The sequence below is a fragment of the Callorhinus ursinus genome, unplaced genomic scaffold (assembly GCF_003265705.2).
Source record: "Callorhinus ursinus isolate GAN/ISIS: 27379988/994484 unplaced genomic scaffold, GSC_fseal_2.0 scaffold52, whole genome shotgun sequence".
NCBI lineage: Eukaryota > Metazoa > Chordata > Mammalia > Carnivora > Otariidae > Callorhinus > Callorhinus ursinus.
The window spans coordinates 7,809,076-7,820,852 of record NW_027397114.1 but is presented as its reverse complement, the minus strand read 5'-3'; the positions used below and the strand labels follow the sequence as shown (position 1 = coordinate 7,820,852).

Here is an 11,777-nt window from a genome sequence, read left to right as displayed (position 1 = left end):
AAAAAAAAAAAAAAAAAAAGAAAGGCCAGGAGGAGCTGGGATTGGGTGCTGGGTGCTGACCCAAGGTCCTTTGCTGCCACTGTAGGCCAGGCCTGGATCCCCAGGGGCCGGGAACATGGGCTGCCCAGGGATCATGCTCTTGCAAGGACAGTGCTTTGGGGACAAAAGGTGTTAAAGGACTTGGCTGCAGTTGGCGGGGAGGGGGACAGTGCTCAGGTCCCTGTGGTGACATCCTTGGGAGTGACCTGGTAAAGCCCCAGGGCTCCACAGAAGCCACTTCCAAATGGCCCATGGCCTCTTCACGGATTTTTGTCTTTCTCCCTCGGGCTGTTTCCCATCTCCCAACCTCTTGGTTGGGAGGCTGGGGGCCGCTCTGTGGGACAGGCACACCTCTCCTAGAGTGATGACAGCTGGAGGTCCAGCCACCCGTCACCCCTCTCCCCTCTCCTTCCCACAACACACCGGTCAGTTGCAGCTGGGGAATTGGGTGTCAGGTGTAGGGCCCTGAGGCCTGGGGTGGTGGGGGGGTGTGGGGTGCGAGGTGGGGAGCTGAGCTCCTGTTTACAGTTGTTCTTGGCACCTGCTGGTAGGGCCCTGCAGGTAACCATGGCAATCAGGTGAGGAGCCAATCAGTACTTCTCCCCGCCCCCAGCCCCAGAGGTAGCAGTGTGAGGCCCCTGGGGATGAGGTGGGGGGAGAGGGGGTGCTGCAAGGGGGCCCGTTCTTACACCGGAGAAAAAGGAATATTTCATTCACTAAGCACCGCAGCTCCTTCCTTTACCCCTGCATCTAGAAGGGATAATCTCCGTCTGAGTTCTCACGCATGCTAAGGGAAGTGAAAGGGTGAAGGTCACGGCCACTTGCCTGGGAACTCTGTGTGTGTGTGTGTGTGTGTGTGTGTGGAGGCCACAGTCAGGAACTGGATAGGAGTTCTTAAGAGAAAGTGTCTTGTTTCAAAAAACACAGCCAGTGTGTGAATGAGGTGACTTGGGCAGGGGAAGCGCCCGTGTGTGTGTGTGTGTACCCATGTGCGTGCGTGTGAGCAGGAGAGACGGGGGTGTGAGATGCACCGGTGGCAACCTGAACAGCCAGCATCACCCAGAACGTGCCTTTCCTGGCTGTGTGTGCACACATAGATTCAGCTGGACCCGAGCAGGGGTCCTAGACGTCACGGCCACATCCCATGGATATTACACACACTCAGCGAGACAGCCACTTGGAGTTTGCTCTCTCCTCTGGATGGTTGTAATAATATTTGGGCATCTTGCCAGAGAGAGGGTTACTATGGAAACGAGCAAACAGTGGAGTAGCGAGGATTGTGAAGGGGGAGCCCTTGCGGGGAGGGCTGGGGGCCGCCCTCTGTGGGACAGGCACCCGTCTCCTTCCTTAGGCCAGGCCTGCACTTCCTGGCTGCGGTGTCTCGCTGCCTCTTTGGGCTCACTTGTTTCCCTCTGTCTGCCCTGCAGACTTGGTGTCTCTCCCACATGTGGCCTTTGTGTCTCTCCATCTCTTTCGGTCTCTGGCCAGCCTCTGTTGGCTGTTTGGGTCCTGGCCAAACTCATCCTGGGGTCTCTATAGAAACTGTTGATCCTGGCTGTGAATTTCTGGTCCTAGAAAACCCAGTGTGGTGGCTTTAGAAATCTTTCTGGAAGGGAGAGAAGGGTGTGTGTTGTGAAGGAGTCCTTGGGGCTTGGCCACCCTCCCGAGCCCCACCCCTTGGGCTTTTCCGCTGGGAAAGGGTTGTGGAGGGGGGGCTTCCTTTCTAGGTGCAGGTTTGATTTCTATACCAAGAAGTTAAGCACATCAGCCAACCCAGAGTTGGGCCTTGACTGACCTCCCCAGACCCTGCCGAGGCCTGGCTGGGTGCTCGGGGCTGCTGCGGAGAGAACTTTCTGCCCAGCCTTGGCAGGCATCTCTGAGAGCTTGGGGTCTGTCACTGGACAGCCTGTGGACAGGTCGCAGCCCATGGAGACGGTGCCCACGTGGGGCAGTCCCTGTGTGTGCGTGGGATAGGGGTCCTGGAAATGTGTGTGGGATCCAGGAGACGTGTGCAGGGGGCTGTCCGGCCGGGAAAGGTGGCTAAGTCCTTTTTGCCCAGGCTCTTGGCCATGACCTGCCGGGGCCGGAGTCCAGCTGGGGCTGCGTGTTCCCCGCTGCGGGCATAGAAGAACCATCCTTAGTATTTCCTGCCTGAGCACCAGGCCTAGAACCTGCATGGCCAGCACGCGGTGGATTTCCGGGGAGCTGCTCTGGGGCCAGACTGGATGCAGAGCTAGGACAGGCAGTGGGGTGCTTCCCCTAAACTTAGGGCAGCCTGTGCCCACGGTGTTTCCAGGGCTGCCTTCCTGGGGGAAGAGTGATGGGATGGAAGGAGGATCGGGTAGAGTAGAAACACCGAGCCGAGGGCTTGCTCCTGGGTAGAGGGGCATCGACGTTTCCTCAGCTCCTAGCACCCATTTGAGGGAATATGGATGGGGATCAGGGAAGTTTTTAAAAAGTCTGTTCTCTCCCATTTTCCTGCCTCCCTATATCCTCTGGAGAGCTGGTCTAACTTCAGTCTTTGCTCCTGGCCCTTGAGACGGAGCCTGACTTTGTCACTCAAGGTCGCGTGAGTCTCCAGAGCCCCCCCCGCGCCCAGTGAACACTCAGGGGGGCCCGGCAGCGGCGGCCCCATGTGTGTCCCTGGTCCGGCCTCAGAGGCAGAGAGAGCAAGGGCCGCGGGCTCGGGGACAGACACTGGGTGGTGTGCAGGGGACTGTGGGAGCGGCCGTCGGCTCTCTGGGTTTCTGATTGCACTTTCCTTTCTCAGGGTGACGCCCCCCAGGCCCCCTGCCCCCCACCCCGGCACCATGCATCGGACCACACGGATCAAAATCACGGAGCTGAATCCCCACCTTATGTGTGCCCTCTGCGGGGGGTACTTCATCGACGCCACCACCATTGTGGAGTGCTTGCATTCCTGTGAGTTGGGTGGAGGGGCCGCTTCTCAGGGTGCGCAGTCTCTGCCCTGGTTGGAGGGGCACTGCTGCGGGGAGGGTTTGTGTCTGGTGGCGGTCCCTGGTCACAGAAAGACTATCTGGGGTGGGGAGGCCTGAGGGGGCGGCCCAGAGATCCGTCTCAGGTGTGAATGCTCAGGTGTCTCCCAGAGTCCTTGGCCGCCCCCGAAGACACAGGTTGCCCCTGGCATGCACTCCGGGCTTGGCGGCAAGGGGGTCGAGGACCCTGGGAGGCATCCTGTTGGGCTGCACTCCCTCAGACTTGGGGCTCACTCTCTGCTTGGTGCACGGTGCTGGTCCGACCCAGACACGCACACACTCCCGCGGGGACAGATCAGGGGCGATTGCCATCTGTGGAAAGCAGGACCTCGTTGAGCCTCTGAAGGGGCTGAGCCGTGGGGACACAGTGGAGAGGAGGGGCAGCCTTTATGTGAGCAGAGGCCGCGGGGGCGTGCAGGCCCTGGATTATGAACGGGGCTCTGACTCTGCTTTCTTTCTCCACCCTCCCCCACAAGTCTGCAAAACCTGCATCGTGCGCTACCTGGAGACCAACAAGTACTGCCCCATGTGTGACGTGCAGGTCCATAAAACCAGGCCGCTGCTGAGCATCAGGTGGGCCTGGCGCTGTCCGTCCTGCCATGCCGGGCCTCTGTCCCTCAGCCCTCCTCGCTTCCCATCGCCGCGAGGGCTGGTCGGGGAGAGGCACAGAGTGTCAGCCCAGGGCCCTTCCCCTCCCTCTGTCTTGTATCCAGCTTGTCCAGGCTGAGAAATACCAGAGGGGTAAAGACCACGCCTATAGGGACCCTGACGCCTGGGCCCTGGATCAAGGAAGGGAGGTGGGAATGGGGGTTCCTGGCCGGGGAGATCAGGGTGAGGTGGTCGCGGATAGGACTCTTTATGTTTTTTTCCAGATCTGACAAAACCCTCCAAGACATCGTCTATAAATTGGTCCCTGGGCTTTTTAAAGGTACCCACCCACCCTTCGTCCTGACCCCCGCCCCCCCGCTGCCCTGCCTGGCGCTCCATCCTCACCCTACCTCTCTCTCCCAGATGAGATGAAACGGCGGCGGGATTTCTATGCAGCGTACCCCCTGACTGAAGGTGAGCGTGTTCACCCGTCCGTCCGCGTGAGCGCGCACTGTGCTGCCCTAGGCACGCGGGCTGGACGCACCGGGCTGTCCGTCTTGCACACGACATACCAGCTCGCCGCTGCCCCGGCCCACAGGACGGCGGGGGCTCACCCCGCCGAGCTCCGAGATCCCGGGGTCCTTGGCGGGCCTCCTTCCCCCGTCCTAGGCCAACCTCTCAGAGCCCTCTCCTTCCGCAGTCCCCAATGGCTCCAATGAGGACCGCGGCGAGGTCCTGGAGCAGGAGAAGGGGGCTCTGAGCGACAATGAGATTGTCAGCCTCTCCATCGAGTTCTACGAAGGTGTCAGGCAAGTCTGACCCACTCCTGGCCTTTTGGGGTCCTAGGTTGGGTTGCCCCCTTTTTCCCACCCTGGCCCCCTTCCCCTAGGAAGGGGAGGTACCTCCGGGAGGGCCTCTGGTTGTGTGCTTTAGGGGATCCTGCCCGTTCCAGGGTCTCCCTAGTTTCGTTCTTTGTCCTCCACCAGGGACCGGGATGAAAAGAAGGGTCCTCTGGAGAATGGGGACGGGGACAAGGAGAAGGTGAGTGTTGGGGACCTGCTCAGGGGCGGGCTGTGGGCTGGGAAAGAGTGCCTCGGATGGACCCCAGCCCTCGGGTGCCTCTCCGCCGGCAGACGGGGGTGCGATTCCTGCAGTGCCCAGCAGCCATGACCGTCATGCATCTCGCCAAGTTTCTTCGCAACAAGATGGATGTGCCCAGCAAGTACAAGGCGAGTCCCCGGGCCCTTTCAGAAACTAAGTGTCTGTGTGTGTGGCTGTGTCTGACCGTCTGTGCGTCCCAGCCATTGCTCTGAGCTGGCTGGGTGTCCTCAAGGGCCTACATGGTTGTGTGATTGAGCCCGAGTAGAAGAACAGTTGAAACCAAGGTCAGGGTGGGGCAGTCTTCATCTGTTGAAACCAGTGTGCAGAGGTGTATGGGACCAAGATGGAGGGTGGGTGGGTGTGCGAGTGTGCACACGCGCATGCTTACACGCTCAGAACTGTGGCAGAGGCATGTGTGCAAAAATACTGGGTCTTATCTGGGGCCATCTGGCTGAAGGAAGGCCAGTCTGAAATTCCAGCAGCGCTCTCGGACATTGCTTCTCAAATTTGAATGTGTCGGTGATTCTCTGAAGATCTTGTTAAAGCGCAGATTCTGATCAGTAGGTTCTGCTGTTCTAGCAAGCTCCCAGGTGCTGGCAATACTACTAGTCTGTGAACCACACTTTGGGTATCAAGGTTCGAGGATGGTGGATCCCAAACTTTGCTGCAGATCAGAATCACGCAGGGAGCTTTAAAACCCGATTTACGTCCTACCGATTAAATCAGAATCTCTGGTGAGATCCAAGCATTGGTATTTCTTTTAAAGCTCCCTGGGTCGTTCCACTGCAGCCTGGGTGAGAGTCAGTGCTCTGCGAGATCTTTCCCACCTGGGCTTTTTCTTTGCCCCCATGATCTCTGGAGGACCTGCCAGAGATATAAGAGGACCTAGACAGCTGTGTGGATGGCTGCGGGCAGGGGTTATTAATGATCTGGGTGCTTTCTCTGGATCCTTTCCCGTCTGGTGGTCAGGAGTTCTGTCGGGACAGGTCTGGGAGGGAAGTCAAACCCACCGTGAAACCCCAGAGAAATAAGGGAACACCTGCTAGTCCCTCCTCACCAGTGTCCCACCGCCCACTCCTAGCTTAGAGCCTCATTGCCAAATGGCTAGAGCCTTGAACCTGACCGGGGTCATGGTGTCCTCCGTCTCCTCCTACAGGTGGAGGTTCTCTACGAGGATGAACCACTGAAGGAGTACTACACCCTCATGGATATCGCCTACATCTATCCGTGGCGGCGGGTGAGCTGAACAGGGCGGAGCCGGGCGAGGACAGGGCTGGGAGGGGAGCCGTGCAGGGTCTGGCATCGGTCTGTGGCCACAGTGACCACACAGTGACCAGTAATCCCCCTTCGCGCCTCGTCCCATGAGCTGGGCGTGGCCAGGGTGGCCTGCCACACCAGGCCAGCCTCCAGGCCATCTTTCGATGATGACCTGCCACACTCGGAAGTAGAAGAGGATCCTTTGGCAGATGACGTGCCCTGATCTGGGTCAGAAAGGAGGGCCGGGTGGCTGTTGGGGAGCAACTGTTGCTCCCTGCTTTTCAGCCTCCCTCTCTCCTCTCCATCCTCTGGCCTTGCACGTTCTTCCTGCCTCTCCGGGTCTTTGTGTGCCCCCTGCATCTCTGGCCTTGCTCGGTCAGTCTTGCTTTGCCTGTCCCCTTGTCTCCAAGGCCTGGACCCCTTTCTGCCCGTTTGGGCACCGTGGGGCGAGGGTTGGGTAGCTGCCTGGTTAGCCTCTTTCTCCTGACACCCTCCCCTTCCCTGCCTCTCTCTGCCCCGTCTCCTGGCAGAATGGCCCTCTCCCCCTCAAGTATCGGGTCCAGCCGGCCTGCAAGCGGCTCACCTTGCCTACAGCGCCCACCCCCTCGGAGGGCACCAACACCAGCGGGGCGTCTGAGTGTGAGTCAGTCAGCGACAAGGCTCCCAGCCCTGCCACCCTGCCGGCCACCTCCTCCTCCCTGCCCAGCCCAGCCACCCCCTGCCATGGCTCTCCCAGCTCCCACGGGCCCCCGGCCACCCACCCTACCTCCCCCACTCCCCCTGCGACAGCCGGTGGGACCACCACAGCTGCCAACGGGGGTACCTCGAACTGCCTGCAGACACCATCTTCCACCAGCAGGGGGCGCAAGATGACTGTCAACGGAGCTCCTGTGCCCCCCTTAACTTGAGGAAAGGGACCCTCTCCCTCCTTTTCCAGCCATGCCTCTCCACCCCTCCACTTTTTCTGGGCCCCTTTTCCACCTCTTCTGCTTTCCCCAGCTCCTCCCGCCTTAGGGGTGGGGGGTGGGTTTTATAAATAAATCTATATATATATGTACATAGGAAAAACCAAATATACATACTTATTTTCTATGGACCAACCAGATTAATTTAAATGCCACAGGAAACAAACTTTATGTGTGTGTGTATGTGTGGGGGGTGGAGTGTTCATTTTTAGGAGGTCTTGTGTAATTTGCCCTGCTCTCATTTTGGGGGTGCCTGGAGGTGGACTGGAGGGGCCACCTGAGGCTCAGTAAAGCTCCGCTCCATCCTCCTTCCATTTCCCAAGGCAGATGGGGTGTTCCGGGAGCCCTACCAGCCCCCAAAGCTTTAGGCACAACTCCAGCTGGCCGTGTATGGGGTCTGCCGTCTCTGCCCCCATCTCGGCTGCTGTCCCGCCCCTGCCAGTGCCCCCCGCCCCCATTGTTGAATGTCCAGAGAATTGCTAAGACAGTGCCTTTTACAAATGCAGTTTATCCCCTGGTTCTGAGGATTGAGTGGGTGGTAAAGATGCATCTCCCTTACCTCCTCTTCTTGCAGTGGAAACTTTGTGCAAAGAATAGATAGTTCTGCCCCCCCCACCCCCCCGTGTGTGTGGCCTTTGCATCATTTATCTTGCGGAAGAGAAGATTCAGGGCACGGGAGGCCTCAGCCCTTGAAATTCCACTGTGGCTTTAGCAGGGCGAACGCTTGGCCTGGTTCTGCCCCGAGCCCGGAGCCCCGACAGGCAAGGCTGGTTTTGGCGAAGTCCCACCTGGGGGCCCGGAGTGCAGGGGAGAGGTGGAGTGGGGTTCATCTCAGACAAACACAGATCCCAGATTGTGCCAAAGGCCAACAGCCCCCCAGCCCCCTCCCCACCCCCAGCCGAGGCTGAGTCAGGACAGAGCCACAGAGACATCGAAAAGCACAAGAAGATGGAGACCTTTAAGCTCTGACCTTGGCTCCATCCCGAGAGGTCAGTGGACGGCCCCCCGAAGGGCGGACCCCAGCAGATCCCTGCCCACCTGTCCTTCCTCCAATGTACAGAGATCAGCAGATCGGGGAGGAGGTGAGGAGGCAAGACCCCCTTGCAACCTAGGTGTTTGGGGTCAGGAGCCCCCCCATCAGGTTTGTCTGTGTTTGCACCTCTCCCGTGTCTGAGGTGCTGTGACTGTACCCCCTCCTGCCCTGGGACATTTGTATCTCCCGGCTTTGTAATAAATGCTGCACACTCTCCGGAAGCTGTGGTTCTTCAGGGGACAGGGGACGGGTGGGCGAGGCCTCTGGCCGCCGCCGCCTCATCTCTCTGGGCTTGGCCTGTCTTGGGAGGCCCCATATGGAATGAACGCGAACTGCCCCCTCCCTGCGGCGGGTCAGATGCCCCATCCCAGGTTAGGACCCTGAGCGGGGGTAGGCCGTGTGCCCCCCACCAATGACCACAAGAGCACCGCACTGGGTGGGCACGGTGTTTAATACCACCTTCACCAGCAGGTGATGAGCCAGGGGTGTGTTCCCTGGCTGCCCGAGAGACCTCAGGTATTGGGAGCAAGCCCTTCACAAGCCAGCACTGAGGACTGGGGTCCCTGGGTGGTCCCTTCTTGGGCTCAGCACTCCCGTTTCCTTCCCCACAAATGGGGTGTCTGCCAGAGGCCTGGGGCTAGACGGCAGCCAGCCCCTCAGAGTGGGGAGCCCACTTCTGCCTTCTGCACCCGCTCACTCCGGTGGGTGCCGTCACAGTACGGGGCCTTCTGGGTGGCCTTGCAGGTGCAGAGGGCCACTGTGCGGGTCTCCTGGGCCTTGAACTTGAGTGGGGACAGGCCAGTGCGTTGGAAGAAGTGGGAGCCATCACAGAAGGGCTGGTGAGGGAAAGAGCGACGTTAGAGACCCAACCCCACGTGCTGGGGTGGGGCAGGTCTGGAAGGAAGGGCACGGGCACGCTGTGTCTAGGGCTCAGGCTCCTGAGCTGACCGCCGGGGTGCCGTCGCCGACCTCTGTCTGAGGGGTGAGAGGAAAGCCGTGCCAAGGAAATGGAATAAATAGTGGTTCTTAGGCACTTTGCCCACTTCAGTAGGAGGCTTTACAATATTTGTCTCTTTGGGGCCCAGAAGACTGGGATACGGGGGCAGAATTTTCAAGGTGAAGTGGGCCTTTTGGTATCAGCAATGTTTACACTGATAGTTTTTTTGTTTTGTTCTTTCTTAATGTCTCTGAGTCTCCACTGGCTCATAAATTCATTTCCTTCCACATTTTCTCAGGGTAAAAACTTCTCTGCATGGGAGAGAACCTACATGCCTCACAATGCTTTGCGACTGGGGTATCCATTTTGCCTGGCTCCGGGGAAACAAGTGGGCATGTTACGGGAAGTGGATGTGGCAGGGTGGAAGGGTAAACCGGCTGTCTGGTGCAGGAGAACGTTCCCCATCTTCCCTGGAAGCTGTTCCAGCAGAGACTGGGTCATGGAAACTGGCCTTGACTTGCTAGTTAGCGGCAGAGCTGGAGCCAGGGCCTCTTGCCCTTGAGGTCAGGGTAGGGTGGGAGGAGAGATGAGAGAAGTCCGCAAATAGAACCCAGCAACCTGCCCCAGAGGGCAGAAGGCAGGAAGGCAGAGGGCCGGCCCGCAGGCGCTAGGCCCCACGGCGGAGGACACTCCCCTAGTGCTGCCGCGCCCTCGGGCCGCACTGCGCCCAGCCGAGGCCATGGCAAAGCAGGACTTGGGACCTGGGCTGTCAACATGGCTTCGAGGCACACAGTTCAGAGCCCAGCTCAGGAAGGAAAGAGGCCTAGGAGGCTGGGCATACGGGTCAGGTTCTGCTGGAAGGAAGGCTCCTGGGGCGGAAGGGAGAGGGAGGTGGGAGCAGGTAGCGGCAGGGAACCAGGGAACCAGCCTCAGCCGAGAGAGGGAGGGGCTGCAGGAGACAGGGGAGAGGGGCGCTTGGCAGCACGAGCGCCCGTGGTCGTCCCAGTGTTGGGGTCCAAGGCCTGGGAACCTCTGGCTCAGGTGCTTCCTGGAAGGAGGGAGAGAAGAGGGGAGAGAGACACCGGGCCCCTGGGTGCTTAGAGCAGGGACTCCAGGCCGAGGGTCCAAGGAGGGCGCACCGGAAGCGGGGGGCACGACCCTGGGCTCCAGCGGCCTGGCCGCTGAGTGAGACTGAGTTTCTGTCTCCCTGGCCTCCTCTCAAAGGGTGGATACAGAGAACAGGGAGCTCAGGGCTGTGGGTGTTCTTCACCCCAACCTCCCTCTGTTGTCCTTCAGGTATGTGTGGGGAAAGAGGAGGGTCTCGGGCAGGAGCTCCCAGGAGAGACCTAGTCTCCCAACCAGGGGTGTCCTATGTTAATGAGACGTGGGGCAGGGGGCTCTCACCTGCTTCTTGCTGCGGCCACACACACACCATCTGTAGGTTTTCCCGGCTACCAACTCCACCTTGATGGGTGTTTTCAGGGCCACCACGGACTTGGCTGGGGCTTTAGGGAACCATCGGATCTGTGGCATGGGGAGACGAAGGGCTTGGGGTCAGCCCATGCCCTGGAAGCACTTTCCTGCCTATGGCCTTGTCCAGATTCCCAGTGGCCCTGGCTTATGGCAATCTTCCTCTGCAGGAGGCAGGATGCCACCCCACAAGGACACCATAAGGACCCTGAGCTTCAGACAGGGAAGAGATTTCAAGCCCACGCAGGCACTCTGGTTTCTGCGCCCAGTGGCCTCCCTTTCAAACCTGGACTCCCACCTGGGGGCCAGGAAGGGGAGGGCCAGGATCCTGCCAGCCTAAGTGGGGTCACCCGCCCCTGGCGCTGTGTTTTATCAGGCACTGCTCTTCCCAGCGGAGAAGCCTGGCTCCCTGCCCTGGGCACTCTGGTCACCCCACCTCCCCCCGAGCCATCATGAAGGGGACTGCAGGCAGGGGCCTCCTGACACTGGAGTCTGGGAAGTAGGGCTGACCCCCTCTGGTTGGTTCTCTGGTTTCTACCTTTGGCGTCTCTGGGCCTGGGGGACTTGGGAAGGGGAAGGGAAGGGGAAATGGGGTACTCACCAGCCAGGAGGAGATGTCCCGCCTCTGGTTCAGCTTCTGAAAGGTACTCAGGCATGACTAGACGGTGGTTTGGAAGCAGGGTGGGGGGAAAGAAAGTCAGTGGAAAGCGGGTTGCCAGAGGGAAGTCATCTGGAAGGGACGAGACGCCAGGGATGCAGGGCGTAGGAGAAACAAGACGGTAAGAAAAAGGGGTCACAAGACAGGAAGTGGAGGTGCTGGGGGCTGCTGGCTGCACCCGCCCGGCGCTCAGGGAGGGCTGCAAGGCAGCGGGGCCGGCGGCGGGGGGTCGGGGTGCTCACCCAGGCCGCAGGCCGCAGGGGCGCCCCCACGCCGCCGCCCATGCCGCCGCGCTGCGCCGGCTCCGCCCCGCGCCCGGGTCACGTCCCGCCCCCGCCCAACCGGCCGGCCCAGCCCGCCGCGGCCCGGAAGACGCCGCGGGGCTCCGCGCGGATGGGGCCCGGGGCCCGGGGCCTGCGCCGTCCGGGGTGCCTCCCCCCTCCCCGCGCCGCCGCCGGAAGCCCGGCCGGCCCCCGCCCCCCGCAGCCTCCTCGGCCCCCCACCCCGGGGGGAGGGGTGCGGAGGGGGCGCCCGCTCCGGGAGCATCGCCTCGGCGCTCGCGGCCCGCGCCTCCCGGTGTGGGCGGGGACCTCCCGGGAGCCCGCGGCTCAGGCGGAGGCTAAGGCCGCGTCTCGGGGAGCGCCGTGCGGCTCCCGCTCAGGCCCCAGGGAGCTTGCTTTTGCAACAGATTCCCGCCTGGCCCGGGCGTACGCATTACCGCCTTGTGGGTGGG

General features: G+C 60.7%; 2 protein-coding genes across 4 annotated transcripts in view; one reads left to right on the top strand and one right to left on the bottom strand.

Moving 5' to 3' along the window:
* Positions 1-8,195, top strand: part of PCGF2 (polycomb group ring finger 2) — a 16,436-nt gene extending 8,241 nt beyond the window's left edge. For both annotated transcript variants that reach the window (XM_073883844.1, XM_025859460.2), the window contains 9 exons: positions 2,810-2,961; positions 3,512-3,608; positions 3,908-3,963; positions 4,047-4,097; positions 4,324-4,432; positions 4,610-4,664; positions 4,757-4,852; positions 5,881-5,961; positions 6,512-8,195. In XM_073883844.1, the coding sequence (XP_073739945.1) occupies positions 2,810-2,961; positions 3,512-3,608; positions 3,908-3,963; positions 4,047-4,097; positions 4,324-4,432; positions 4,610-4,664; positions 4,757-4,852; positions 5,881-5,961; positions 6,512-6,889 (1,075 nt within the window). In that variant the 3' untranslated portion in view covers positions 6,890-8,195. The remainder of the gene's footprint in view (positions 1-2,809; positions 2,962-3,511; positions 3,609-3,907; positions 3,964-4,046; positions 4,098-4,323; positions 4,433-4,609; positions 4,665-4,756; positions 4,853-5,880; positions 5,962-6,511) is intronic.
* A 217-nt stretch (positions 8,196-8,412) lies between these two features.
* Positions 8,413-11,401, bottom strand: CISD3 (CDGSH iron sulfur domain 3). Of its 2 annotated transcripts, none has more exons than XM_025859449.2 (4): positions 11,287-11,393; positions 10,988-11,044; positions 10,321-10,440; positions 8,413-8,815 (listed from the first exon to the last, which is right to left on the bottom strand). In XM_025859449.2, the coding sequence occupies exons 1-4, from the start codon at positions 11,326-11,328 to the stop codon at positions 8,636-8,638; spliced, it is 399 nt and encodes a 132-aa protein (XP_025715234.1). In that variant the 5' UTR covers positions 11,329-11,393; the 3' UTR covers positions 8,413-8,635. The 2 variants fall into 2 exon arrangements, with proteins under 2 accessions (XP_025715234.1, XP_073739946.1); XM_073883845.1 differs by lacking the exon at positions 8,413-8,815 and adding an exon at positions 8,822-9,964 and having other exon boundaries at positions 11,287-11,401.
* Between the last annotated feature and the right edge of the window lie 376 nt (positions 11,402-11,777).